Source organism: Rhinolophus hipposideros (genome assembly GCF_964194185.1).
Source record: "Rhinolophus hipposideros genome assembly, chromosome: 1".
In the NCBI taxonomy this organism is placed as follows: Eukaryota; Metazoa; Chordata; class Mammalia; order Chiroptera; family Rhinolophidae; genus Rhinolophus; species Rhinolophus hipposideros.
The window spans coordinates 53,217,288-53,243,063 of record NC_138047.1 but is presented as its reverse complement, the minus strand read 5'-3'; the positions used below and the strand labels follow the sequence as shown (position 1 = coordinate 53,243,063).

At 34.8% G+C, this 25,776-nt stretch overlaps 1 protein-coding gene across 6 annotated transcripts in view; it reads right to left on the bottom strand.

Annotated features, from left to right (window-relative positions):
• Positions 1-2,753: 2,753 nt before the first annotated feature.
• Positions 2,754-25,776, bottom strand: part of ALB (albumin) — a gene marked incomplete at its 5' end in the record, with an annotated part of 106,385 nt that continues 83,362 nt past the window's right edge. The window contains 16 exons of one of the 6 annotated variants that reach the window (XM_081054598.1): positions 2,754-2,927; positions 4,215-4,282; positions 4,929-5,061; positions 6,290-6,513; positions 7,128-7,266; positions 8,315-8,412; positions 9,572-9,704; positions 11,175-11,389; positions 12,305-12,434; positions 13,948-14,045; positions 14,836-14,968; positions 15,491-15,702; positions 17,104-17,236; positions 18,090-18,147; positions 18,841-18,878; positions 20,709-20,804. In XM_081054598.1, the coding sequence (XP_080910724.1) occupies positions 4,241-4,282; positions 4,929-5,061; positions 6,290-6,513; positions 7,128-7,266; positions 8,315-8,412; positions 9,572-9,704; positions 11,175-11,389; positions 12,305-12,434; positions 13,948-14,045; positions 14,836-14,968; positions 15,491-15,702; positions 17,104-17,236; positions 18,090-18,147; positions 18,841-18,878; positions 20,709-20,716 (1,794 nt within the window). In that variant the 3' untranslated portion in view covers positions 2,754-2,927; positions 4,215-4,240. Of the gene's footprint in view, positions 2,928-4,214; positions 4,283-4,928; positions 5,062-6,289; positions 6,514-7,127; positions 7,267-8,314; positions 8,413-9,571; positions 9,705-11,174; positions 11,390-12,304; positions 12,435-13,947; positions 14,046-14,835; positions 14,969-15,490; positions 15,703-17,103; positions 17,237-18,089; positions 18,148-18,840; positions 18,920-20,708; positions 20,808-25,776 lie in introns of those variants that run through there. The other 5 variants (XM_081054600.1, XM_081054599.1, XM_081054597.1 and 2 more) reach the window with 5 other exon arrangements.

Genomic DNA, 25,776 nt, shown 5'->3' with positions numbered 1-25,776 from the left:
GGGGAGTACAATACGACAACATGACCACAATGACAGAAGCAAGAGAAGACATCAACTGGAAGGGCTCAGAGGTGTGACACAATAATGGCCTCCAGAGTCCTCAAAAGATGTAGACATATCCATCCCTGAAGACTGCATGACACTTAATGTGAAGTTCGTGGAAGAACTGGAGTGACCACCCTGGGTGCCAGTGTCAGGAAGCACACTGTGTCAAGTATACTTGCCACCACCCCTGCCACCTTTGTGTACTGTTGACAGAGGCTGCTCTATTGGAACACAGGAAAGAGCTGCCCACACACGGAGGTCAGCCCAAAAGTCAATCAACAGCCCAGACCCCAAACTTACCTTGTGTCCAATGTGAGTGAGTCACCCGAATCTCACCAGTTATGACCTCACTGAAGAAGGTAGGGAAAAAACAGAGCTGATCTAAGTAACTTTGGGAAATGATGTTTTGACTGGAAACTCTAAAGCTAAAAACAAAAGGAACTGTATATAAACACTGTCTCTAGTAGTAAATTTGTTTCTCATGAAGGGATGGGTCAACAACTCTGAAATTCCTTCACATGTATCCTGGGATTGAACAAATAACTAAATGGATGATAGATAGTGGGAGCCTAGTTTCTCACTGTCAGAAAGGGAAATTACAAATAAGCAAGGTGGGAGAGGCTCAGATAAACTCTGTGCTTCTGGAGCAGAGTCAGAGACATCAGTATCAGCTCATATGTAGCCAGACAGATGGATAGACAGAAAGATAGATACAGAAATAATTACAGGCATGTGTATATACATGGGTTAGCATACAAACCTACATTTCTTAGCTCTGTTCCCTGAATCCGTCTAGAAGAAGTGATACCCCATTAGCAGTGAGCATGCCCAGTGCTCAGAACTTTTTTTCTTATGCCATTCTGTATTAAACAGAATCAGGGCCCTTGAAGAAATGGCATTTTCCAGGTCTGGGGAAGGGAAAAGGCAAGATGAGCCTGAAGCAACTCATAGTGCCAAGAAATTAAGAAGTATTCAACTAAGTTTAGGGGACGTCAAAGGGACACAAGCAGCCAACTTGAGAACCCCCAAAAGCCAAAGCTGGAAGAATTTAAGTCACAAAATAAATAATATAACATTGAATTATAACCCAAAGTATAAAATAAATATACGTGACTTCATAGCGATATAAATACTTGAATAAATAAATAAATGGAGTGAATCGACAAATCCTTTTTACAAAAGAATTCTAAATATATATGTTGATACTCCTTCCAGGAACTTCATCTTCTCCTTTCCTCCCTTTGAGTGTGAACATGGATTTAGTAATTTGCTTCCAAAAAATAGATGTAGAAAGGGAAAAATAATAACTGTACAGTAGAGAAACCTGGAAAACACTACCTTAACCAAGTGCTCAATCTCAACATTCCTGATGATGACTCATGTGGATATCATGTACCTGCTGATAGAAAATGAGAAGAACACTACACTACACACACACACAGACCAATGTGTCTACCCCATTCTGGTGGCCCAATCTCCTGCACTGTGCAGCAAAAGACATACTATGAAAGCCAGCCAGCCAGAACAATGCACTTGCCAGGCCATTGTCTCAGAAGCACAGTGACCCTTTGGCTCCTGGACCTCTCTTACACTCAAGTGCCTGGACAACTCTGAAAATCTGGTGGACGCTGCAGGAAGCAGGGAAAGCCAGACTCCAGGGGACCTGCATTTTGAAACATCTCTCTCCAAAAGTTTTAACTCTCTCTTCAGTGCCTGGACTGCAATACCATCCAGGCAAGGGTACTCAGATCCAGTCCCATGTGGGTCCAGGTGTACAGAAAAGCCTTACCCAAAACAGTCTACGTCTGCCTCCAGGATCCTTGACAAGCCACCCCATCTCCATTTCTTTCCTCCCAGGCTCTCTGACATTTGTGATGATTGCAAAAATGTGGAAAAGTATTTGATGCCATCAACATAAGGCCAAATTGGGGGTTGGCTGGGGGTGGGGCAGAGTGTGGACTGTAACATTCCAGATACAGAAACAGCCTTTTTAAAAAAAAAAACTTGGTACCAAAATCTTTTGCAGGCATTATACTTAAAATAAAACTGTAAAGCATTATTATTAGGGACAAAGTAAACAAGTGGTAGAATAGCATGTACACTATGAAACCAATTCTATCAAAGATAAAACACTATATACAAAGTAATAAGGGATAAATGACTTTTAAGTAGGTAAATTCATACACAATGGTCTATCAGTGGTTACCTCTGAGACCAGGGAAAAGAGGCCTGATATTGAATATAACATCTTAATTTTCCTTATCGTACTTTTGTCCAAGCCTCCTAATTCTCTCTTCCACTCAAAACTTGTTAAACTTCTTACGGTCTTCATGTATTGTCATCCTAAACTATCTTAAATTTCTTCTTAGATCAGTGTTTTTTTTTTCCCCATTCAATTAACTATCCTTACAATCATCTCTGTCTTCTTTGCTTAGAGAGTTCTAATAGTAAGGAAAAGCCATTTGTTTTATAAACCTTAAGTGTACCACAATCTTTATTCTTTTATTCAGAATTATCATAAGGTTAAAATATTACTTTAAATGCTGATAGTCCATATCTCAGAAAAGTATTGATGTTTCTTTTAATTAATTAGCTCATTCGAAACTAAAAGTCTTCCACTGAAGTGAGGAAAGAGAAAACAGTGGGACTTTCACAGAACCTACAAAATAATCAGGATGGCAGTCATTCTTTGAAAAACAAGAGTCGTGAACCATTATATTAGATTGTTTTTATTTTTTTATTAATTGCAGAACAGAGAAAGGAGGCTAAATGTTTAAAGAAATTTGTGGTCTTTAGACAGGCTGTTGGTTTTACATCAAATGAAAGGAAAAACAGATGAATAAACTCTGGGTCTTCATTTCTCTCTCTTATTCCAGGGCAAGCTGGAAAAAACATAAAAATAAAAAATGAATATAAGTATTGCTTGTAAAATGGTGTGTGTTTTCCAAATCTATTTAAATGAATACCAAATTGCTTTGACTGTCTTTCTGCCATGCCCACCAATGATAATAATTCAAGCTTGCCCAGACTCATGGCAGCTGAATTCTTTCGTTGGGCTGAGGGAAAGGACACCCCAATAAGCACTGCAAAGTCTCTCTTCATCACTGATGTCATAGGACTTCTCAAGCTTTGAAGTCACGGGCTTTCCTCACCACTCCTCAGAGTTATTTCCTTAATGCCTATTTCTTACCTAAGTTAATTACAAACAAGCAAGCTGTCTTCTTCAAGTTAGACCTCTAGGCATAAAACCTTGACGTTTAGGACTAAAGCGAATCATGTTTTGAAATGACTAAATTCTCAGCGATTCAAAATTGCTTCCTTGCCTGAATGCACAATATGCAGGTGTTCTCGTGTGGGCAAAGGGTAAGTTAAAGTCCAGTTGTACAATAGACATTATAGTCAGTTTGCAAAGCATGGAAATTATTCATGCTAAACAACAGCTGGACACTTGCTTTAAAAAAGAAAGTTCATTCTATTTTTTAATTTTTTAATTTCCCCCCAAGTATTAGAACCAAAATGGATATAACATGTTTATGGTCAAACATCTGAATTTTAGTGTGGGTCTTCTTGTCATAAGAAGAGAAAATTCTATTAAAACTCGGCATGTTGACACACTACAAACTTAGAGCATATTATTTACAATTAAAAGTGAAAGTTCATATAAGATAGATCCATCATATTCTCCAATGAAATGAATTTGTTATTGAACTATGAGGTTGAACCTTGTAAAATCATTGTCAGTCCCTTCTTTTTAACCTACAAAAATGCACTTTCATATTGTCCAGCCTGAACATATCCCACTGCTGAGCCACTGCTCAGTTGAATCGCTCTGTCTGCTGTGTCACATTAGGTCAGAGCAGCACCTTGGTTAACTGTCAAGCTCTGGTTTGAATTTTGAATTGTGGCTCCACCTCTCACTATCTGGGTGATCCTTGGGTGAATTGTTGAACCCATGTGTTGATCTGTGCTTTCATTTTCTGATCTGAAAAAATGGGAATAATAGTGGAACTTTGGCAACTATTTTGAGAATTAAATAAATTTATATATATATAAGGCGCTTAGAACAGGGCTTGGTCTATGTGACTTTTAGCAAATGGTCAGCCAATCTTTGCTATTTTAATAATAAATATTATAATAATTATTATTTTTTAAATCCAGAGGATAGTTACCTGAGAAGCTTGTGATTGTGTTGTTTTTACGCTAAGGCAGCTTGACTTGAAGCAACAAGTTTTGGACCCTGAATACAAAGAAATGACAGATTTGGGAAAAATATTAGCATCACTATTAGGATAAAAAATTAATATTTATACAGTCATTGGTGATTACAGAGTAATTTTACATATATCACATCCTTTAATTCTAGCTTAGTATTAGAATCTCTAGAAGGAAACCTACTGAAATCCATTGTCCCCAAAGGAATAAAAATATTACTGTCAAGTCATAGGGGAAAATATTAAATGATTCACCCATTTAAATATAAACTTCCCTACTAACCTGTAAAATCAAGCACTCAGATTCAACCAAATCACAAAGTAGCACTTTTAAAGAAAATACTTAAATAAATTAATGTTTTGGTTTACTGATGTCTCTACCAAAAGATTTCAAAACTTCCAAATACTTCTATCTGTATTCTTAAACATCACAACTTTGGAAAACAAGAAAATATTGCAAACAATTATATGCAATAGTGCAGCAGGAGATTAAAAAAAGAGAGAGAGAAAGAGAGCTATGTAAGTCATTTTGTCAGACAACTGTATGTAGAATAAGATTTCTGCCCCACATGCATGGAATGTCCTGCAGGTATATAAACCCCCAAGCCCTAGCCTGATCAGATGCAACAACAAAGGAAATTAGATGTATTAAAATGAAGACAACTCCAGCACCTCCTCAGCGAAGCAAGCCTCTTTGTCGGCAGCTGTGCAGCACTTCTCTACAAAAGCTGAGAAATCCCCCAAAACAGTTTTCAGTTGTTCCTCTGTTGCCTTGGGCTTGTGTTTCAACAGCTCAACAAGTGCACTGCATTGAATGAAAACAAAATAAAACGGGGAAAAGGTTACTTGCGTAAAGAGAAATGCAGATGGTAAAGACAGTGATGATGCTGCTGTTTGAGATTGTAAGTCTTAGAGCCACGTAAGTCTGAGCTTGAGGCCCAGGTTTACCATGGTAAACTTCAATATTCTCATTGGTAGAATGAGGAAAATAAAATCTACCTTCATAGGATTTGTAGAAGGATTGAATGAAATCATCAATGTAAATTGCTAAACATGATTAGTGTCAACAAATCTCAATAAATCTCTTTTCAGTTAAATCTTTGCAAAGGCTTATATCATTGCAATTAGAAATTTTTCAGGTTTGGAATGTTATGCCACATTGAAGTTTATAGCGATGTAAGAGCTAAAAATGATGTTTAAATGCTTAATTATCTTAGACTCTATTTAAAAGTGTCTAACCTGAGGATCTTTATATTTGGTCTTTGAAATTTGGCCCTTTGAAAGTGAAGAGTGGGGAGACCTTGGGAAATCAAATTATTCAAACTCATGGGAACTGGTGGTTCTCTTTCATTGACATCTGTAGAGATTCTAGTGCTTGAGAGAATATAATATTGCAATAATATTGCAAAATATTATATTGCAATAGTTTTGCAACATTATTCTTAGCCTATGGCCATGATCGGAACCCACCAGAGATAATAGTAACTTTATGTTGCATTTTTAACCCCTTTTAACAGCAGTATGGAGTCAAGACTCAGAACTCGCATTTCTAGATGTTTTTTATCCAAATTCCATTCTCAAAAGATACATCTTGGGGGGTTTGTCTCGCTTGTGGGTTGTCATAGAACAAACTTAAAATTATCCTTTGTGCCTAGAAATGAATTCTCCTATGGCTTCTACTAACAAATGTGCTATCTGAACAAATGCATCAGCTAATTGTTCAGCTTTTTCTACTGGACCTGTCTGTCCTAAGATATTATTCTACTGAAGCTTTTATTCACAAAATTATTCTGAATGATTTCTAGGCAAGATTATAATATAGTTTTGTTTGGGGTTTGTTGTTGTTTGTTTTTCTAAGAAAACAAAAACATATCCATTTTATTCTTGACATTGTTATCACCTTAATAAGACCAATACTTAAATATTCTTTTCTAAGGAATATAATCACATTACTTCAGAAAAAGTTACTCATTTCAAGGTACAGTTATCACTATCAAGACTACAAATGCATGCAGTAATGAAATACTCCTCACGTTTGTTTCTTGAGTTGTTTTTCAGTATCAGGAAGTGCGCACACATCTGCATGGAAAGTGAATGTGTCAGCATTAAATGCTTTGGGAACATATGTTTCATCGACTTCCAGAGCAGAAAAGCATGGCCGCCTGTTCACCAAGGAATCTGTGCAGCACTTGGTAACTCTTTCGCTCACTGGTGTCTTCTCGTGCAACACACACAACCGGTTCAAGACCGCGGACAGCTAAAGAACAGGGAAGAGAGCAGAAATTTAAAAGAATCATAATTAAAAGTTTTCCATGAACTCCTGCTTTCCAATGGACCAAATAAAGTGTTGTATTTTAACTAACAACATTGAATCCAAGGTTGATTTGAGGCAGTGATTTGCTTATGTTCAGAACTACAAATAATAAGGGACATTTAAAAGTCTCTTTTAAATGTCTGTCTTAAGAATTCATTTGTGAAAATAATTGATTAAAGTAATTTGGGATGAGCCCTAAGGTATGTGTTGGAGTGGCAGATAAACAGCCTTATATTGACACATTAAGGGAAAGACTCCAAAGAAAGTGAACATTTTTTTTTAATGCCAGGATAAAACATTGAACATTCATGCAATTTTTCCAAAACAATTTATCATCTTGGGAATCTTATCTAAATTTTCATTCTGATGGTCAGGATAATAGGGGATCAAGTCCTGGCTTCCACTTCCATATGCATACATGCACATATACACACATACACACACACACACACACACACACACACACGTTAGTTCACTCCTGCTTCTGAAAGTTAGGTTTGTCAATATCAAAGGCAAAAATGCATTATTATTAACTTATTATATTTTAAAAGACTCACGTAGTCTTCAGCACAACCCATTCTTTGTGATTCAGGAAGATTACAACACCTGGTGCCCACTACTCCTAGTTTTCTTGCAACTTCCACAAGAGTCGGAGTTGACACCTGGGGTGCTTTCTTGGTGTAACGAACTATGAGCCTGTAACAAAATATTCTGGGTGTTTTCAGCCAAGCAAGAAACTTTTTTTTTCTAACATAGTATGTAAAGCACAGAACACTTAGCCAAAATCAATGTAAATGATTTCCATTCATAAAATTATCTCCATCTCCAGGTTGGTGGGGTACTGTGGGGGGAAACCTTGTCCTAATTAACTAGTTAAGCCTAACTGCGAATTGCACCTGTGCTGTATAATGTTAGGAAGGTGACTTAACTTACTATATTTCAGTGATATTCATATATTTGTTAATTGCTTCTTTCTTTCAATAAAATCTACTGAGAGCTTAACATCAGCACTGTGCTAAATTTGAATGATATGGATGAATTTTTCTCATTTATAAAAGGGGAGGAAAGATACCTGACTCAATAGGGATGGTACAAGATTAAAACAAATAAAGTATGCAATCAACCTGGTGTGGTATCTAATATGTAACAATCCTTTATTAAGAATGCCAGTCAACATTGAAAGTCAATGCATGACTGTAATCTACTCAAGGGAAGATGCTTGTTCACTGTAGTCTCACTGAAGTTCCCTAGCACCCACAGTTAGAAGACTGCTGACATGTGTAAGTTGAACAATAAATATCCACCTCATATGTCCTTTATTATCTTTACCTCCATAGGTAACACTCGACTAGACCAGGACATTAGTCTATCTACTTATATGTTACAATACTTCTTTCATACTACTTATGAAAGGCCGACTGTTTCCTTCTTTGTAAAGCCAGCTGTTTTTTGTTTGCTCATAAAGTATTCCATAACCGTCAAAGGGCATCCTCAGTTCCTATATCCCAAGATTTAGTATTTTCCCTCCCAGTCTCAAGAGGCAAGTTTTTTAAACTGCACTCAAATATAGGCCTCTCCATCCTTTTCAACTATTTTAGCTCTCCTTCTCCAGTCTTTCTTCCCAGAGAGGGATTAGAAATATATGCTGTGTTTTCAAAATTAAAAATTCTATGATAGGTGGTCTACATATTAAATCAAATAATTACAAATTGATCAAGAAAAAATAGTAAACAAAAATACGTACGCATTCTGGAAGCCATACTCTCCAATTTTTTCGAAAAGATCACAGTTTTCTTTGACTAATTTCTGAGGCTCATCCACAAGAGGTTTAAGTTCATCAAACTGAAAGATAAAAGAATTATGTTTACAGGATTCCACCTGAGGACCAGATGCAGGCTGTTTTTTACCCTTATAGGCAGAATGATATCCTTTCTTTCTGCTCTAAGCCATGTAAATAGACCTTTGATGACAAATCTTTTATAACATATGCAAACTGTATAGTGTAAGTGATTAAAAATACTCAAGCTCCGGAGTGTGACTGCCGGCATTTGATCCAGGCCATCGGACTCATTTTCTAGTTGTGCAACTTTACTTCTAATATCAAGGTTTAGAAACCTCACCTCTAACAGGGGATGGAGATTGTGCTCACCTCAGAGAATTACTCTGTAAACCACCTGAGCTAATGAAATTAAAACAGTGCCTGGAACATAATAAAAGCTCAATAAGTGATCGCTATGATTGTTAGCATTATTATTAATCCATCTCTCCAGTTGGATTCTGAGCTCTCTGAAATTAGAGATTTTACCTTGGCCATCAGTTCCAGCACTGTGCCTGGCCATCAGTTCGTAGAGGAAAGAATGACTTTCCTCTGATTCTAAAGTTTGGAAACCACTATGTAAGTTAAAAGTGCTTAGTCTACTAACCATGCTAAATATGCCAAATATCCTCCAGAACAGATTTAATCTCCTTACTTAATTTCTTGTAAAACCATATAGTTAAATATGTATGCTAAAAATCCTTCAGAACAGATTTCCTCTCCTTACTTAATTTCTTGTAAAACCATTCCTAAGCCTTCTCAAAAAGATTAGAAAATATTCTAAATGAACAGATTCACAACCTTCCTTAAGAGGCTAATTATTGATGCTGGATATATCTTGGAATCAGGTTAACTTTATATCTAAGTTAAATCTCTTTTAATTCACATTTACTTTACTTTGCCTTATTTTGTTCTGAGGAGTGTAAAAAAGAGAAAGCCACGGTCAAGATTTCATAAAGTTAGAGACTGCTCTCCTCAGATCTCTTTTTCTAAACTATTCTAGATTTTATTAACCATTCTACTTTAAGCCACTTTTTTCCCTTAAATGTTTAAGAGCCCAAAATTGAAACCAACTCAAGAAAATATCTAAATCGTACTATATAACGTTTTGCATTATTTTTCTTCCTTGTTATTGGAATGACCACTCAAAGAGCTACATTTTGTTTTTTCCTTTGCGAAACCTACCACTTTAGAATAGCATGCATGAGCATCGTCAGTGGCACAGCATTTCTCCAGCGTAGCTTCATATGCCTTAACAAGTCTCAAGAGCAATGAGACAGAGTATTCAGGATGCCTTCTTGAGTATTCATACAAAAACCTAATTAAGGTGAAAATCACATACACGTAGTTGAACAAATAAGCAAGAAAAAAAATCACATAAATAACCACAAAAGTAACTTACATGTCAAAGGTCTCAATCTGACTAAACCCCATGCGGTAAAGCTTGGTGGCTAAAGGCTAGGGGTTCAGAGTTAAAGCTACCTTCATTAAAATCCTGGCTCTGCAACTTATTTTACTGTATCCCCTTAGGCAAATTATTAAAACTATCAGAGCCTCAGTTTCCTCCTCTTTAGAATGGGTATAATAATAGTATCTGTCTTATAAGGAGGGTTGTGAGACACACATGACATAATCTATGCATAACACACACTGTCTGGCACATATTAAATGTCTGATGATACTTATTAAGTATATTTTGTTTGATTTGGACTATACCTCAAAAAGGTTTTGATAGACAGATAAATAGAGATACATTCTTAAAACTTTCTTTGCCCTCCCTGAGTGAACTCTTAAAGGGTATACAATTTTATGAAATATTATTTAGTGCACAGAATACTATTATAACCTAACAACAAAAATGCACAAGTTTATCTCCACACTGTCTATATATAATCAGTTATTTGGGCATTGCATTGTATGATGCCTTCCCGTGCTACTGCACTTTTCATCTTTCCAAATATAAAGCACTTGGTAGCCGGCTCCGCTTCTCTTCATACTTCTTGCTGCCATGAGATAGACAGACATATGATTGATGATAGATGTTAGATAGATAAATAGATAGATACATAGATAGATAGATAGATGATAGATAGATAGTTAGATGATAGATAGATAGATAGATAGATGATAGATAGATAGTTAGATGATAGATAGATAGATAGATAGATAGATAGATAGATAGATAGATAGATGATAGATAGTTAGATGATAGATGGATGGATGGATAGATAGATAGATAGATGGATGGATGGATGGATAGATGATAGATAGATAGATAGATAGATAGATAGATAGATAGATAGATGATAGATAGATAGTTAGATGATAGATAGATAGATAGATAAATAGATAGATAGATAATAGATAGACAGACATAAAGATTATTATATATATTCACACATATATGTTATGTGTGTAATTCAAGAAATAATCTTTGAATGAATAAAAAAATAATACGTATATAATTTATGTATACACAAACTGTTTGAAGAGGTTTCCAGAAATATCCCTAAGGAGAAGGAATGGGGAGGGGGTAAAAATAGAAACTGTTACTTAGTACTATGTACTCTTCTATTGGTTAAGATTTTGCCACGAACAGTTATTTTATGACAATTTTTAAAACACCAATTAATTTTTTCCAAAAAATGTAAAGGCTGGGAAATAGAAGGAAAAAGAAGCACTGTAGGCAACATGGGAATTATAACAACGCTAAATCAAAGCCTAGAATAGCTTCCTAAATCTTCAGACCATGTAAAAGCTATGAAAGGATAATTCCTTATCTACTTACGTGCCCAGGAAGACATCTTTTGCCTCCTTATAGTTTGTGCAAACATCCTTATCATCAACATAATCAGTAGCTAATGAGGGCAGGTCAGCAGGCAAATCATCATTTTCCACTGTAGTAAGGCAGTGGGATTTTTCCAACAGAGGCTTATCACAGCATTCCTTCAGTTTACCGGAGATTGAATCTTGATTCTCACACATATATTTGGCAAGATCTGCCTGTAAGCAAGTTGATGAAAATTGTTCAACATAAATTGACATTACTACACTTTCTTTTCAGACTTTTATTGTTGGTGGAACATGTCCATTGTATTCTAAGAACAGACACATACCAACCTGCCTTCTGTGAACATTTTCAGTCTGTTCTTCTAAGCCTGGAGACTCAGATAGAACAACTAAAATATTTCCACTCAATTAAAAACTAGTCAGAGGACCATGTCAGTTATTTATTAATTTTAAATTTCAACTGTTAAGATATTTAAGTTTTTTAAATAAAACCCAGTACTGTTTTCCCAAATAGTCCCAAAAATTAAGTGCAGGCATTTTGAAACCAAATAATTAAATAAAGTGTGAGAGATTTTTGAAAAATTAGTCAAGATCATAGTCACAGGCCCTACCTACTTACACATGTAAAATATCTGCCTTAAATTTTCCAGAAAACGTTATGACAGATTAGGATCCTGGTATCTGGTCATATACTGAACTTTTGGAAAAAGACACATTGTGCTATAAATATTTGCATATTTAACACAGTTAATTAAGGGAGAATATGGGGGAGGGGATTACATAACTTCCAAAGATCTCTTCAGGTACCAGCCCTTCTCCAACTTTACCCACCTTCCAAAAAAATCTTAGAAATCTACCTTTGTAGCTGTCCTATTTTAGTTTAAGCCTTTGTTCTCAGAGTATGACTGAAAAGGATTGCAAATTAGTGAAAATGTTTATCAGACCATTTAGTGAGTGGGATAGCCAGATTTACCCCCCAAGAAAGTACCACAAGGCAGGGAAAGGACTGAGCAGATTAGGCATAGAAGACAATTTCAATTCACTGGCAGTTGTCACCATTATATTAAACAAATTCATTCTAGCAACTGAAATATATAAGTACCAAAGAGAATACTGAGAATTCTTTACCCTGTCATCTGCACATTCAAGCAGGTCACCATGGCAGCATTCCTTGTGGATTTTGGTAAGATCTGTCACTAGCTTGGAAACCTCCATAAAATCAGCCTTGGGAAATTTTTGGCTCAGGCGAGCTACAGACCTAAAAAGAAAATTCTCCCATCAAAACTTTATTAACATGCAATATTTTATGTGAAAGTACTAGGAAAATGCTACTTATAACAAGAAAACTAACAACATATAGAAATAATTTATAACATATATATTTAAATAACATGGAAATAATTTATAAAATTTATTAGTTCTTGTTTTAGTGCTAGCTCTGAACCAAATTGTTATCTTAAGGCACAATGTTTCCTTAGGGCAGAATTATCAATCGTAAGAGTGTGTGGTGGATAGAAAGAAGTCCAGCAATTCATAAAATCAAAAATCAATGAGGGATTCCGAAGGAGGTGGCATACATAAGAGCATCAGGTTTGGAGCCCATGTCTGACTTCCAGATCTGACTCTGTGGCTTATTAGGAGTGTGATCCTAGGTAAGTTACTTAGATTGTCTGAGCTGCAGCCCCTATAGAGTCACAACAGTATGTTTAATCAGATAATTGTGAAGATTAAATAATGCATATAAAAGCCTTTCATCAACTGGAAAGTGCCATACAAACTCCAGTGACTTTTTTATACCAATTAAAATACATTCTCCCTACCTTCTAAAGAACAAGAACAGAAATTTCATAGCTTCTACAGAATTAGAAAGATTTAATTAAGCAATTTTTACCAAGAAATTGATACAGCTCAGTCTCTAAGCCCTATGACAAGATGTAAAAGGCAGAATATTCACATGCTTTCACAGATCATTTCAGAGTTGCCTAAATCTGATAAAAGATACTTCTTCCCCCAAACCAATCACAGTGTGTTTAACTGTGTATTATTTCACATTGGGTGGTTTTGTTTATTTATTTGTTTGATTTTGGTGTTAGATGGTAGAGTTGATAAGCAAAGATAGTTCAAATGATGGTTTCTAAAGACTTTGCAAAATGTCTATTGTTTTCAATGTGTCTTCTGTTTGTGTTGATTAATTGTTGACTAGCAAGTGAGGGACTGGGGGAGTGAGTGAAGTGGTTTGTGGTTCAGATATTTAAGGATATTCCTAGAACTAGCTAAGTAATATAAAAATATAGGCCCAGGCAAAAACAAGAAATTAAGGACAAAGCTGGAGCTATGAGAAAATGAGAATTAACCTTAATGGCTGAATTTAATTATCAGAACATAAAAGGACAAACAGACACTTTCAGATAATTGCAGGGGGCAGAAGGAGATAAAACTAAACACCCTGGCTACAACTTTATAAGAATAGTGGACCATTAGAATAAGATCCCTAGTCTTTATAAATAAATGGAGTTTCAAAATCCTGTCTTACAAGGACAAAAAATATATATCCTTTAAACTCTTTGATTACTTTGAAAAAACTGTGATAAAAAACAGTGACAGATTGTCATTCATGCTCTGATTTTCACTTCTGTTAAGATTCTACCTTTTAGACAACCAAAAAGATATATGTGAGAGTACTGTGTGAAAAGCTATATAAGTATACAATTTTGTCAACGGAATCATCATCATTTACATCATTATATAGCACAGAACTAAATTTAAATTACCATGCTTTGAAAGCTCTATCTCCAAATTTTTGGAGACTGGAGCACTTGAGTCTGTCTTTGGCAGATGCGGCCATTACTGTATTCTTCAAAGCATCCATCTGCAAAAAGAAATAATTTTGAAAGTATTAAGAAAACAATTCTACATGAAACACCCCTTCGGAACTTAGATGAGACTAAGTCAAATTAAATTTTAAAAAGATACACCTAAATTCCCAAGTACTCACTATTGGCAATTAATTATTTTCCTATGCAGGAAGAGGAAAAAGCAATTGGGTCGTAACGGAAGACTGGGTAGTTAACCGGGAATGAAGGAAACGGTGGAAGAACAGAGTACACTAATATCCTAGGGAATATAATTTTGCTGACTTCTTAATTTTGCATATAATTCATTTCAATCCCTCCTCTACCAACTCTCACATCAATAAACACCCTAGAAAAGATGATGCAGTATATAATAAATATTTATGGAATGGATTAATAAATCCAGGATTCCGGATGCAGTGAAATTCTTCACTTTGAATTCCCTTCCCAATAAGAAATCCTCATGAAAAGATAAACAAAAGCCATGGCCCTCTGCTGCACAATTTTACAAATGAGTTTCTGTATTTCACTATAGTGACCAGCACCATAAAAAGAGGAGGGATATTTAGATACATGCACAGTGATTCCCTCTTTCAATGCACTTTGGCAAAACTTAAAAAGGAGGACTGAGATGTGAGGGGCCTTCAATGAGGGTGAAAGATCTTTGGGATGGATAAGAGTGAGGAAGTCTTTTTTGACCAGGTAAAGAAGTTTATATCAGAGACTTTGGTTCCCTAAATCTAGCCATAAGATGCCCCACATCTGAGATTTGAGGCTGAGCTGGTTCTATACTTCTTCTGGGCATACCTTTGGTCCCAGGCAGGCAGCTTTATCAGCAGCTTGGCAGCATTCTGTTAAAACTTCTCTATATTTTTGAGCATAGTAAAGGAGTTCTGGGGCATAAAAGTAAGGATTTCTTCTGGCAACTTCATATAAGTACCTACATTTTTTAAAAAGAAGAACAGGGAGTTAATTTTCTATAGCACATAGCATTACAGGAACAATTGTAATCAATATTTTCCACAAAACCCAAAGACATCTCATTTACTAATTAAGCTCCATTTGCACATGATGATCTTGCCTTTATCATTCTTAAAGTCAATGAAAAAGTTAAACGTATACATAAATTATATATACACACACATAAAATAGTTAAGTATTGGTGATGTAAGGTTATTGACTAAAATGAAACTAATTCTGAGAATAACTAAACATATATCTTCATAATATTATAATACACGTCAATTTCAGTTGTTTTTCATACAGATCATATCTGGTTTCAATGAAACATCTTTGATCAAATTTTTATCATGTAAAATTTTATAGTATCAAATATTACTTCTTTAAAACCTGTCATTAGAACAAAAGCTTCTAAATCTTAATGCTGAAAATATTTTGTTACAGTAAGTCTTGAACTATTTTGTAATTTTTAATTTTGAAGCATAAAAATCTGATTACTTACTGTCCCAAAAACTTCTGCGCATTTTCCTGAAAGGCAGTGCACAAAACGTCAGGTTCTGGTCTCACCAGTGCAGGGAGATTTGGGTTATCATCTTTGTGTTTCAGGAAGCATTCGTTTCTCTCAGGTTCTTGTTTTTCACAGCAGTCAGCCATGTCACCATAGGTGGCGCGAAGAGATGCAACTGTACACAGTTTATCTCCAAGAAGAGTATGCTAAATGGAAGACAGAAGGCTTCAAATTTCTAGGCAGTATATTATTTTTTTATACCCAAAGAACAGTATTAAAAATGCAATATACTGGTAAACCTTGGTTAGGAAACCATATAAAAATCTACTTTTTTCACAGGTTTAGAGAGTGTCCCTTGATTTGACAATCTATGTGTAATTTTTTTAAGAATTAACTGTCACACTATTAATTACAGTGGATAAAACAGAAGGGCAAAAAAGATAGTCAATGGCTTTAAGGAATAAATGTTATTCTAATTTCCACCTGAGGTTAAAGACTAGGAAAGCAATCATAATTTAAAAATCAAGCACAAATAATCCTCTAAGTAGCAGCTGAATTCACATTAGGGAAAAAAGTGTTCAAATAGCTTCTCATTTGATCTGCTTCTTTGTGAGGTGCAATGTTTTAGTAGATACCATTCAAAAACTGAGGAGTAACACAACATACTATATGTTAATTGTTACTGCATTATAATAAAGAACTTTTTTGTTTTAGAAATATTTGCCTTGAAGCACATTCCATTAAATGAATTCTTTACATCACTATTAATTTTTATTATGAAAGTAATTGTAATTCCAGGGAAAATACACTGCTCAAGAGAGAATTGATTAATTCTCAAAAATACATTTTTAAAAATTCATATTAGAGGCATTATATTGTGTGGAATTAAAGTACTGATTCTGGCTTGATATATGTGTATATATATATATTATATATAATATATATATATATATATGTGGAGAGAGAGAGAGAGAGAGAGAGAGAGAGAGAGAGAGAGAGAGAGAGAAATAAGAGAAGGAAAGACTTAAGTGATAATTGAAAAATGGACTTGCTGTCAGAAAAGTATATATAGATTGAATGGTAAGAGAAACATTAACCTTTCTTTGCATTGAAGACCTATTTGGAAATACCAAAAGCTTAAAATTATTTAAAATGAATAAATACCTCAATATTTTATTATATGTAAAAATATGAATATTCCTAAAACAAGGAATATATAGCTGTACTATAATTTACCCAGGTAACAAAATTAATGCAGAAATCAGTTAAGTACTTCTGAAGATTAAAAAACATGCTAGCACTATTAGCCTCTATGAAAATAAATCAAACTTCAGATTTTTAAAAGAGACTTTTACAAATGAAAAGCTTTCCATTTTAAATACACGATAACCACTGGGTGTGGTCTCCAGAAAGAATTGTTTTTAAAATGCTGGGTATAGCTAGCATGTCTCTATCATAGAAAAAATGATGGCTCTACCTACTTTTGACTGTTGCTTACAAATATGGTCATTTAGTAATAATTGAGAAAACTAAAATGGGACGGTTTTCCCTTTAAAATGCTCAGGCTTACTTAAAAGAACTAATATTCAACATCAGACTGTACTTACAAGGGACTTGTCACAATTTGCAGCTGACTCATCAGCAACACATGTTTTTGCAAACTCAGTCACTTCATTTGCTAATTTTACATGTTCTTCAAATGGGCACTGCTGGAGATACTGAGAGAAGGCTACGAGCACCCTGCAACAAAGGACATAGAAAAATGCAGTATAATAAAATTTGAATATAAAGTAGGTTGCTATATTAGAGAAAAAGCATATGTTTTATATTTTATACATTGTACTATTATCCAGAAAGACTAGTCACATCAGCTACCATCTGAGGCCTAACCAGGCATATGTGGCTTTCTAAGCAAAGGGGATATATATTTCCACCATGTTTAAACCTGTGTGTACACGTGAGTAGATGCACACAGATAGAGCTAACAAGCAAAATGTATTCTAAACAGATCTAATCGTTAAGACAAGGGGCATTGCATAGGCCTTTTGACTATTTAAAACAAATTAAAAAACAAAAAACAAAAAAAACCCACACACCTCATTTAATCAGCCTATAAAATGACATTGACCTTTAAAAAAATAAATTGCTTTCTCATTTTTTAATAGATTAAAAAATACTGAAATGCACTCAAGAAACCACAGATCTGTTTGCTAGGTAAAGAAATTTAATAAGTGTGCTGCAAAAGGAACCATATATTAGAGTCTTTCCCATCATCCAGGTTAAATAAAAGTGCCAGAGTTATATTTTCCAATGCGTAGTATCCATTAGCCACACCTGACTATATAAAGTTGAATAAATTAAAATTAAACACAATTTAAATTTTTGTACCTCAATTGCACTTGCCATATTTAAAATACTCAACAACATGTGGCCAGTGGCTACCATATTGGACAACACCGATATAGAATATTTTCTCCAGTGCAGAAATTTCTACTCTAGAGTCTGGACTCTGATAGCAGGAGAATATAAGAATTTAAAAATAATAACCAATGCTATTAGAAACATTAAATTTTACTTCAATGTTTTAACTTACAGGCCTTTGAAATGTTCTTCTGTCAAATCTTTAAACCGATGAGCAATCTCACTCTTGTCTGGGGAAAAAAAAATATTTATTTAAAGTCTGATGAAAACAACTGATTAGGATATTACTTCTTATGTTTTTCTCCATTTGACTTAGGTATTTCGTTTGCTCTAAAATATTGAGCTCTGATCCCTACAGAAAATATTAGGATGACAGTGAACTATAGCTTCTTTTAAACAGAAGCTGCTCAATCACCAATGATACTATTTGAAAAATCATTTAAATCATTACATATTTGTAGCTTTATATTCAAATTTTGATAAGATCTAATGCTCTTAGTGTCTATTAACAGCTACGGAGAAGACAGTCTGAACAGAAGAATATAATACAAGTTCCATTTACAAGATTAATCACACAGGTTTTGTTGTGTTTTTTTTAACACATCAAGATGTTTGGGACAGGGCTTTGGGAATTTGAAGTTATCAATTATATCTTCAACTACATTCTGTGAAGTTTAAGTCACTCTAAGTTCCTTCATATGCAAAAGGAAATTATAGCTACTAAACAATTCTCACCATCTTTTTTTAGGATGTTAGAAATATATTAATAAGATAAATTCCTGTGGGTTCACAAATACAACATACCATCATAGTCTAGAAATAAATGCTAAAGGGAAACTTCTTTAAAGATACAGAGTTTACTAAAATGTTCTTTTACTAGGAAAATAAAATAAATTTAAATAACAGAAAAATAGAATTCTTACGTGCATCTCGACGAAACACACCCCTGGAATAAGCAGAGCTGATAAAAAAGACAAGGGAAATAAAGGTTACCCACTTCATTGTGCCAAAGGCTTGTGGGTTTGAAAAAAGGGAAAAGGTAAGATGAATAGAGGGAAATTAGTGCTAATATACTTCTTTAACCAATAATTGTAGATTATTAACTAGACTGATCTTTGTATTTCATTGGCTCCTAAGTGATTACAAAATTCATAATGTTCTTGCCAAAATATTGTTTGACTAAATCCCTTGCGTATGTTTGCCATCTGGAACTGTTTTCCCCACAAGACCTTGTCAATTCATTAAAGTTATGTAAAACATCTTATCAAATTTTACCTAAGAGTTTAAACAATCTGTACCTATTATTCATTACCATATTCTTTATCTGTGATTTACCATATGAACAACTTAGTGTTCAGTATTTCCAAAAATTAGGCAAACCAATGACTTAGCTTGGAAATCAGACATACTAAGAGAGCTAAACTCTGAACTGTATAGATTACTAATTCCAAGTATACATACTTTTGTCATGAGTAATGGAACCAGACTTGTCCTTCAGGCCACATATGAACAGAAATAAAAGAAGATCTGCCTATGAAATTATTTCCATTGGAGAAAACCATTTTTTTAAAGCCTAAAATCTTAAATTACAAAAGCAAAAAGGAAACCATTCTAACTTTCTAAACAGAGAAAATAATTCCCTTTGGGGTAAATTACGTCAACTTTTCTTTTAGCTTCAGAGAAAGAGTGGGCACCTTGTATCTGGTCAGTGTCTAACCCTAACCTCTTCTCTATATGAGTCTCCAGGGAAGACTTGATCAAACACATTATCCTTATAATTGGATATAACTGTATTACTAGTTCACAGAATGTACACATATACTTTGTCATATAGGCCTTGTCATGTACACATATACTTTGCACATATTCTTCATGTAACAAATGAAAAGAATAACACTCATTTCTCCATCTATTTTTCACTGAAATGTCATGTTGTAATACAACGGTAAATATAGAAAACCAAAAAAAAAAAAAATCAAATTCATCAGGATTTTAAAAATTGAAAATTGGTTTTCCTATATTTCATGAAGATTCCATGGCTTTCAATTATAAAAACTGAAACACCTGAACTTTTCCTCATAGTACCAAGAAGGTGTTTTCCATGTGTATCTCCTTATTAAAGATTAGTAGATGGTTGAGAAATTAATATTTAATTCTTAACACTACCTGCATGCTTAACATCCATCTTAATAAGCAACCCTTTAACATTTGCATGTTGTGGATTCCCAAAGTAAGAATTCCCACATTTTCCTTCTACTAATTCTGCGTGCACATTGTGTACTGAGAGAAATAAAACCACATAATTGTTGTTTTTTTTTTGAATATTCTGTTCCTCAAATTTTTAAACTCTTATGTTTAGTTAGTCACCAAAGTACTCTGGCTTGAGAGTAAATGCATACATTTGAAATCAAGAGTTATAAATATGGTTTACAGAATCTAGTTTTTTAAGTCAATAGGAAACTAGCTCCAGTGATTTTTTAAATGTTTTCTCATTTTATGGGAGAAGTTTAAAAAGAGAGTATTTAAGAAAATTATTTCATATGGAAAGAATAGTAGTACTGATCATTTAGAAGAGAAAAAAATACCTAATTGAGATATAAATATAACAGGGAATTAAACCTGAGTTGTATCCCTTTTGTCCTTTGTTTTGCATTCATTTGGACAGTAGAAAAGGCATCATTTTGAAGCAGATAAAATATCTCTTTGGACCAGTCTCCCACTTCCTTACCACCCTACTCATAACCTTAAAACTACACCCTCCTCTGCCCTCTGGATTCCTGAAGCTTCTCACCAAATCATTCAAAGCAGGTTTCTCTCCATTTGGTCATCGACGTGATCCAGCCTTCATGCCGTCTCCTTCTGTGATAAATTATGACTTCTGAGTCACCTTCTCTTAGAAATAAAGTGAAATATATGCTTAACAATGTGACACCTGTGTCTAATAACAGCCACAGTATTGTAACAGAGACTTTCAGTGATAACCACTTAAGGCAAAGTCATTCCAAAACTCGAGAAATTTGGAATCCTTTGGAAAGAAAATTAAGGACAGGAAAATCCTGTTTTAGCATTCTTCCTACAATACTGTGGACATATGCAGATCCTACCTGTCATGAAGGGCATGCACTGCTGTCTACAAAATACAGAAGGGTAGAAAAACGAAAGACTGCTAAGCATCAAACTAACCACTTGAAACATGGTGAGCAATTGAATGTTTTACTTACTTGTGAAGATACAGTTCCCATTAAAAAAATAAGAAAACAAATTGTCCAAAATGTATGAACTTATACAGGCATCTCTAATGCAAATAAAGAAATAGTAATGTAATCCAAATATCAATTGTCCTCTCCTCTCCCTCCATAAGTCATCCCTCCAAAATACCCACTTGCATTAGTGATCAATATAGAATTGCTGAAGATTTCATAAGGGACAGAAGAAGAAGTTTACATTATAAAAACACACTAAATCACCATCTTCGGCTTGTCCTATCTCTTAAGTCCCTCTCTCCTAATTTCCCATGACAGGAGGGTCCCTTTTTCTTCCTTTCCTCACGTTTCATTGGGCCTCTGGAATTTTCATCTACCTCTTCTCGGGTATCCAAACCATTTACTTCAAGTTTCTCGCCTCTTTACTATGCAGTTCAATTCAGCTCATTGTCAATTTCTAGCTCCAAACTCAAACCTGCAGGTGTATATCTCCTTGCCATAGAAATCAAGTTGGGTTAAACTATTTTTAAGGACCTTTTACCTTGAATATTCTATAATTCCGTATTCCCAACATAACAGTCCTATAGAATGAGAATAGGGTCTGGCTGGTAGAATGAATATATAGGTATCCACTTTTCAAAAGTTCGCATTACGCCACTTCGCTTTCGCAAAAGACCTACGTTAGTACCTGTTTTTGATAACTGAAAGAAATCTGAAGATGACTTTTGCTTTTATGAAAAAAAAGGTCAAAAGCGAAAATAGCGTTCAGCATTCACCGTGCAGCGAGCCATTATATAGGCAACAGGCACCCTGAGTGGGGAGAGTGACCCCGCCAGCTCCTTCCCCAGGAACCACACTCAGCATCTCAGCATCAAGCCGCCATCGCTTTGAACTGTGTCTGTGAGCATGTGTGCTGTATCTTGACTTATTTTGTGCATCTATTAGCAAGCTGTGCCCCAAGGTATCAGAAAAACCTAAGAGAGCTCGTAAGGGTGTTATGTCAGAAAACTGGATGTAAGCAAACTTTTCAGTTGTGGTGAACAAAGAAAACACATCTTGCATGTTGAATTTGGGGTCTGAAAAGACTCAAACTTTTTACACATTAATTAATGGTAATTGCTTCTTCACTTTACACAAACTTGGCTTACAAAAGATTTCATAGGCATAGCATACTTTCAGATAGTGGGGGAAACCTGAATCAAGTTAGGAAACTGGAATCCAAATTTGAGCATTTCGTCATTGCTGAGCTACCCCATGGCTCCTCAGACATTACTCGCTACCTATTAGGTTGGTACAGAAATAATTACGGTTTAAAAGGTTAAAAATAATTGCAAAAACCGCAATTACTTTGCACCAACTTAATAGTTCAGGTTTTTAAAACATTTTTTAAACATTTTTTTAAAATAAAAAGGTCATTTAAACACATCTAAACTATATAAATAAAATGACACTTTCCCATATCTTTTTTTATCATTTTTCCAATCCAAGAAAAATGCAACTAATGCATAAAATTCATGTGTATCCATTCTTCATATGTTAACAACAAATAGCTGTTGTTATATCCATAAACATATAAGTTGAAATTAACGTTAGTAACTCCTCTCTCATAATAATAGCTACAGATGGAAATCAAACAGAAATGAATATGCTGCTGAGAGTTTAATAATTCTTAGTCTGTTCATAGTCTGTATTTTTCCAAATGTAATTCAACAGACTTACTACCTAGAGGAGGTGAATTTAAATTTACAAAATTGAACGTTTTGTTTAAATTTTGTAAAATAACAAAGATTGTGTAGCTAAAATATTCCTGTGTAAAACTTCAGTGGATCAAGGTTAGAAAATTTTTATTAGAAGATAAGTTATTTTTCTCCTTGATGACTTCTAATGCTTAGATTTTATTAGATGTTTTGTAATCTCCTAGTGCCAGTCTTCAGCTAAAAATCTCCAGCCTGACACCCAACTGAGCCTTGCAATTTAAGTCTTGAAATTCTCATCAGTTTTCCAAGCATCTATGCATGGGCTAACATCAAGAAATTAATTATTTCATCCAAAATAACTGTAACTTCAAGAAACGTAACAAATAAATAATTGACCTGTGTTCTTTTTTATTTGAAAGAAATTCATTTCTAGCAAAATGATAATAAAGTATATAATGTAAATGTTTTCAAAATGATTTTGAAATGTTAATTTTGCATATATAAGCACTGAATTTTTCACAATTAGTTTTTCATTGTATAGACATTGGAAAAAACAAAATTTTTCTATTCGAACAATATTTACAAGTTTGAAAGTTTTGTTTGCAAAAATAGTTCATTTAATAATAACGTGTTGCAACTAAAATATGCACTCAAACAGCATAAAGAAGTTACTTCAGTAACATATGATGTTGACAATGGCACTCGCTTTACAAGATGTTTCTGATTCACAGTTGTGGGATATTCAGTATATTTAACACCAATAGCTTAAATTACTAGATGAAATACATACAACTACTATTTCAATTCAACCTTAATTTTATATTTACACTAGATATTTATTCATTCATTAAAATTATATAAATTAGCCTCCCAGTATTTAATGTCTTGAAGGCAAATGAATGTTATTGATGAATGCAACTTTCTTTCTGTTGGAAAATTGGCCAAAAATACACATCAGGAATGATAGGATCTAAAGCAAACACTGTCTTGGCATCAACAAGCCCTCTATTTATTTAAGAACACCAATGTTCTTGCTGACAGAGCACAATCCAAGTTTCATACTTATTTTAAGTAGCACCACCTAGTCTTTCATTCATGCTCAAAGCTTATTGACTGCCCACTAAATGCGAAGCATTTACTAAGCGATAAGGATATAAAAGATTAACAAGACACAGTCCCTGACTTCAGTGAGCCCACAGTCTCTTAGCGGAGGTGGACACATAGAAAGATAATTTTGCTGCAATATGATAAATTACTGTGCATGTGGAATACAAGGTACTCCTGGGGTGATGAAGTAATAGTGGAGAAGCTCTAAATCCAAGGGCAATCTTTAATAAGATGTATGGACTCTAACCTTTTTAGCTACCTATACAACTCAACAGACTGTAAATCTTCACATTTCTATTCTCTGGATTCATTTTTGCTTGGGAAGGAACTTTGCCTGGAGAAATGGAATGGACAGGTAGAGGACTGAGGGAAGTACATGTATGAAGACATGTAATTTCTAAATATTTGATAAAAGACCAAAATGCAGAAAGCAAAGAGGCCCTATTTATAAGACAATGGAACTCCCTGAAGGAGTAAGAAAGAAAAGAAAGACAAGCTAGCAGGAGAAAAGAAAAGCAGAATTTGCAATAATTTGTATTTTCAGGCAAAGCTAAGAATGAGAATTGTTATTTTAATATTGCAAGACCCAAAGAAAGATATTGTCACTGTAGAAAGCTCCCAAAGTTCCATGGGGAAATAGTTTATCTAAGATGATTAACAAAATTGGTAGGCCACCCAAATAGTGATGAAACAGTGTTCCTGATTCAAGCCGCATTTGTTTAAAATACCATGTGCCTAGAAGTCTAAGAGGTCTTTCCTGGGGACATAATTTTTAAACTTAGAATGTTTTAAATGGGCATGAGTATTGAAGGAGGTTAACCTTCCAGTCACAGGGGACAGCATATACAAATGCTTGAGTCAAGAAAGAGCATGAAAGAAAAAGGCTAGACACAGATTAGGAGGAAGCAGCAGAGTGTGAGATGAGATATGAGAGCAAATGACTTTGCATATCATCTTAGCTACAGTAAGTATTTTTGTCTTTATTCTAAAAGCATTGAGAAGAAGTTGAACAACTTTTATTTGCCCAGTAACATAATCTGATTTATGCTTCAGAAAGATGACTTTGGATGCAGTGCGGTTGAAGAGACTAGAGAGGGCAAGAGTATATATAGAAAGAGTAGTCAGGGACCTAATATAATAGTCCTAGCTACAGATGGTGAAATCTTGAGCTACATCAGTGGTATAGAAATGGAAACAAATGAGCAGATTGGAGAGAATTTAGGAGTGGTATTAACCATGGATCCAAATGGGAGAAACGCTTCTCTAAAACCCATGTTTGAGAAGGACCCTCTGGCCTCTTCCAGCTATGCTCTGCCCCAGAGGACAAAAAGTCCACAAAAACAAAGGGTATGTGCCCACCAAAACCTGTCTTCCTCCTTTTCTCAATCATGATTCAGGCACTCTGGTCCTGGAAGTCCCTGTCCACACATCCCTGAATCTCCTCTAGGGCCTGAGAGGTCCTCTTACACGAGTACATCTTCCAATGGGCAGGCTTGTTTTGTTTTGTAGCTTCTATTTTCTCTGTAAAGAGGTGGTGGGGGTGGGTGCTAAGAATGAAGAGCTTGGAGATGAATATTTGAGGAAAATGGGGAAAGCCGAAGTAGTCATAGAAATGAGTGCATGCACTGAACAGAGACTTACGGCCATAGGCGAAACTGAAAAGTAAGAAAACTCTCTGTGTGACACTCATCTCCCCCTAACCTCTCACAGGACATGAAATGATCCGTCTCTCCATTCCACTGCCCTCTGCACACATGTCTTAGACTCACCCCAGCCTATTCTTCTCTTAGGAGCCCCATGCCCCCCCCCCACTAGTACAGTGCCTCTAGTTCTATGTGCTTCCTCTCGGCAC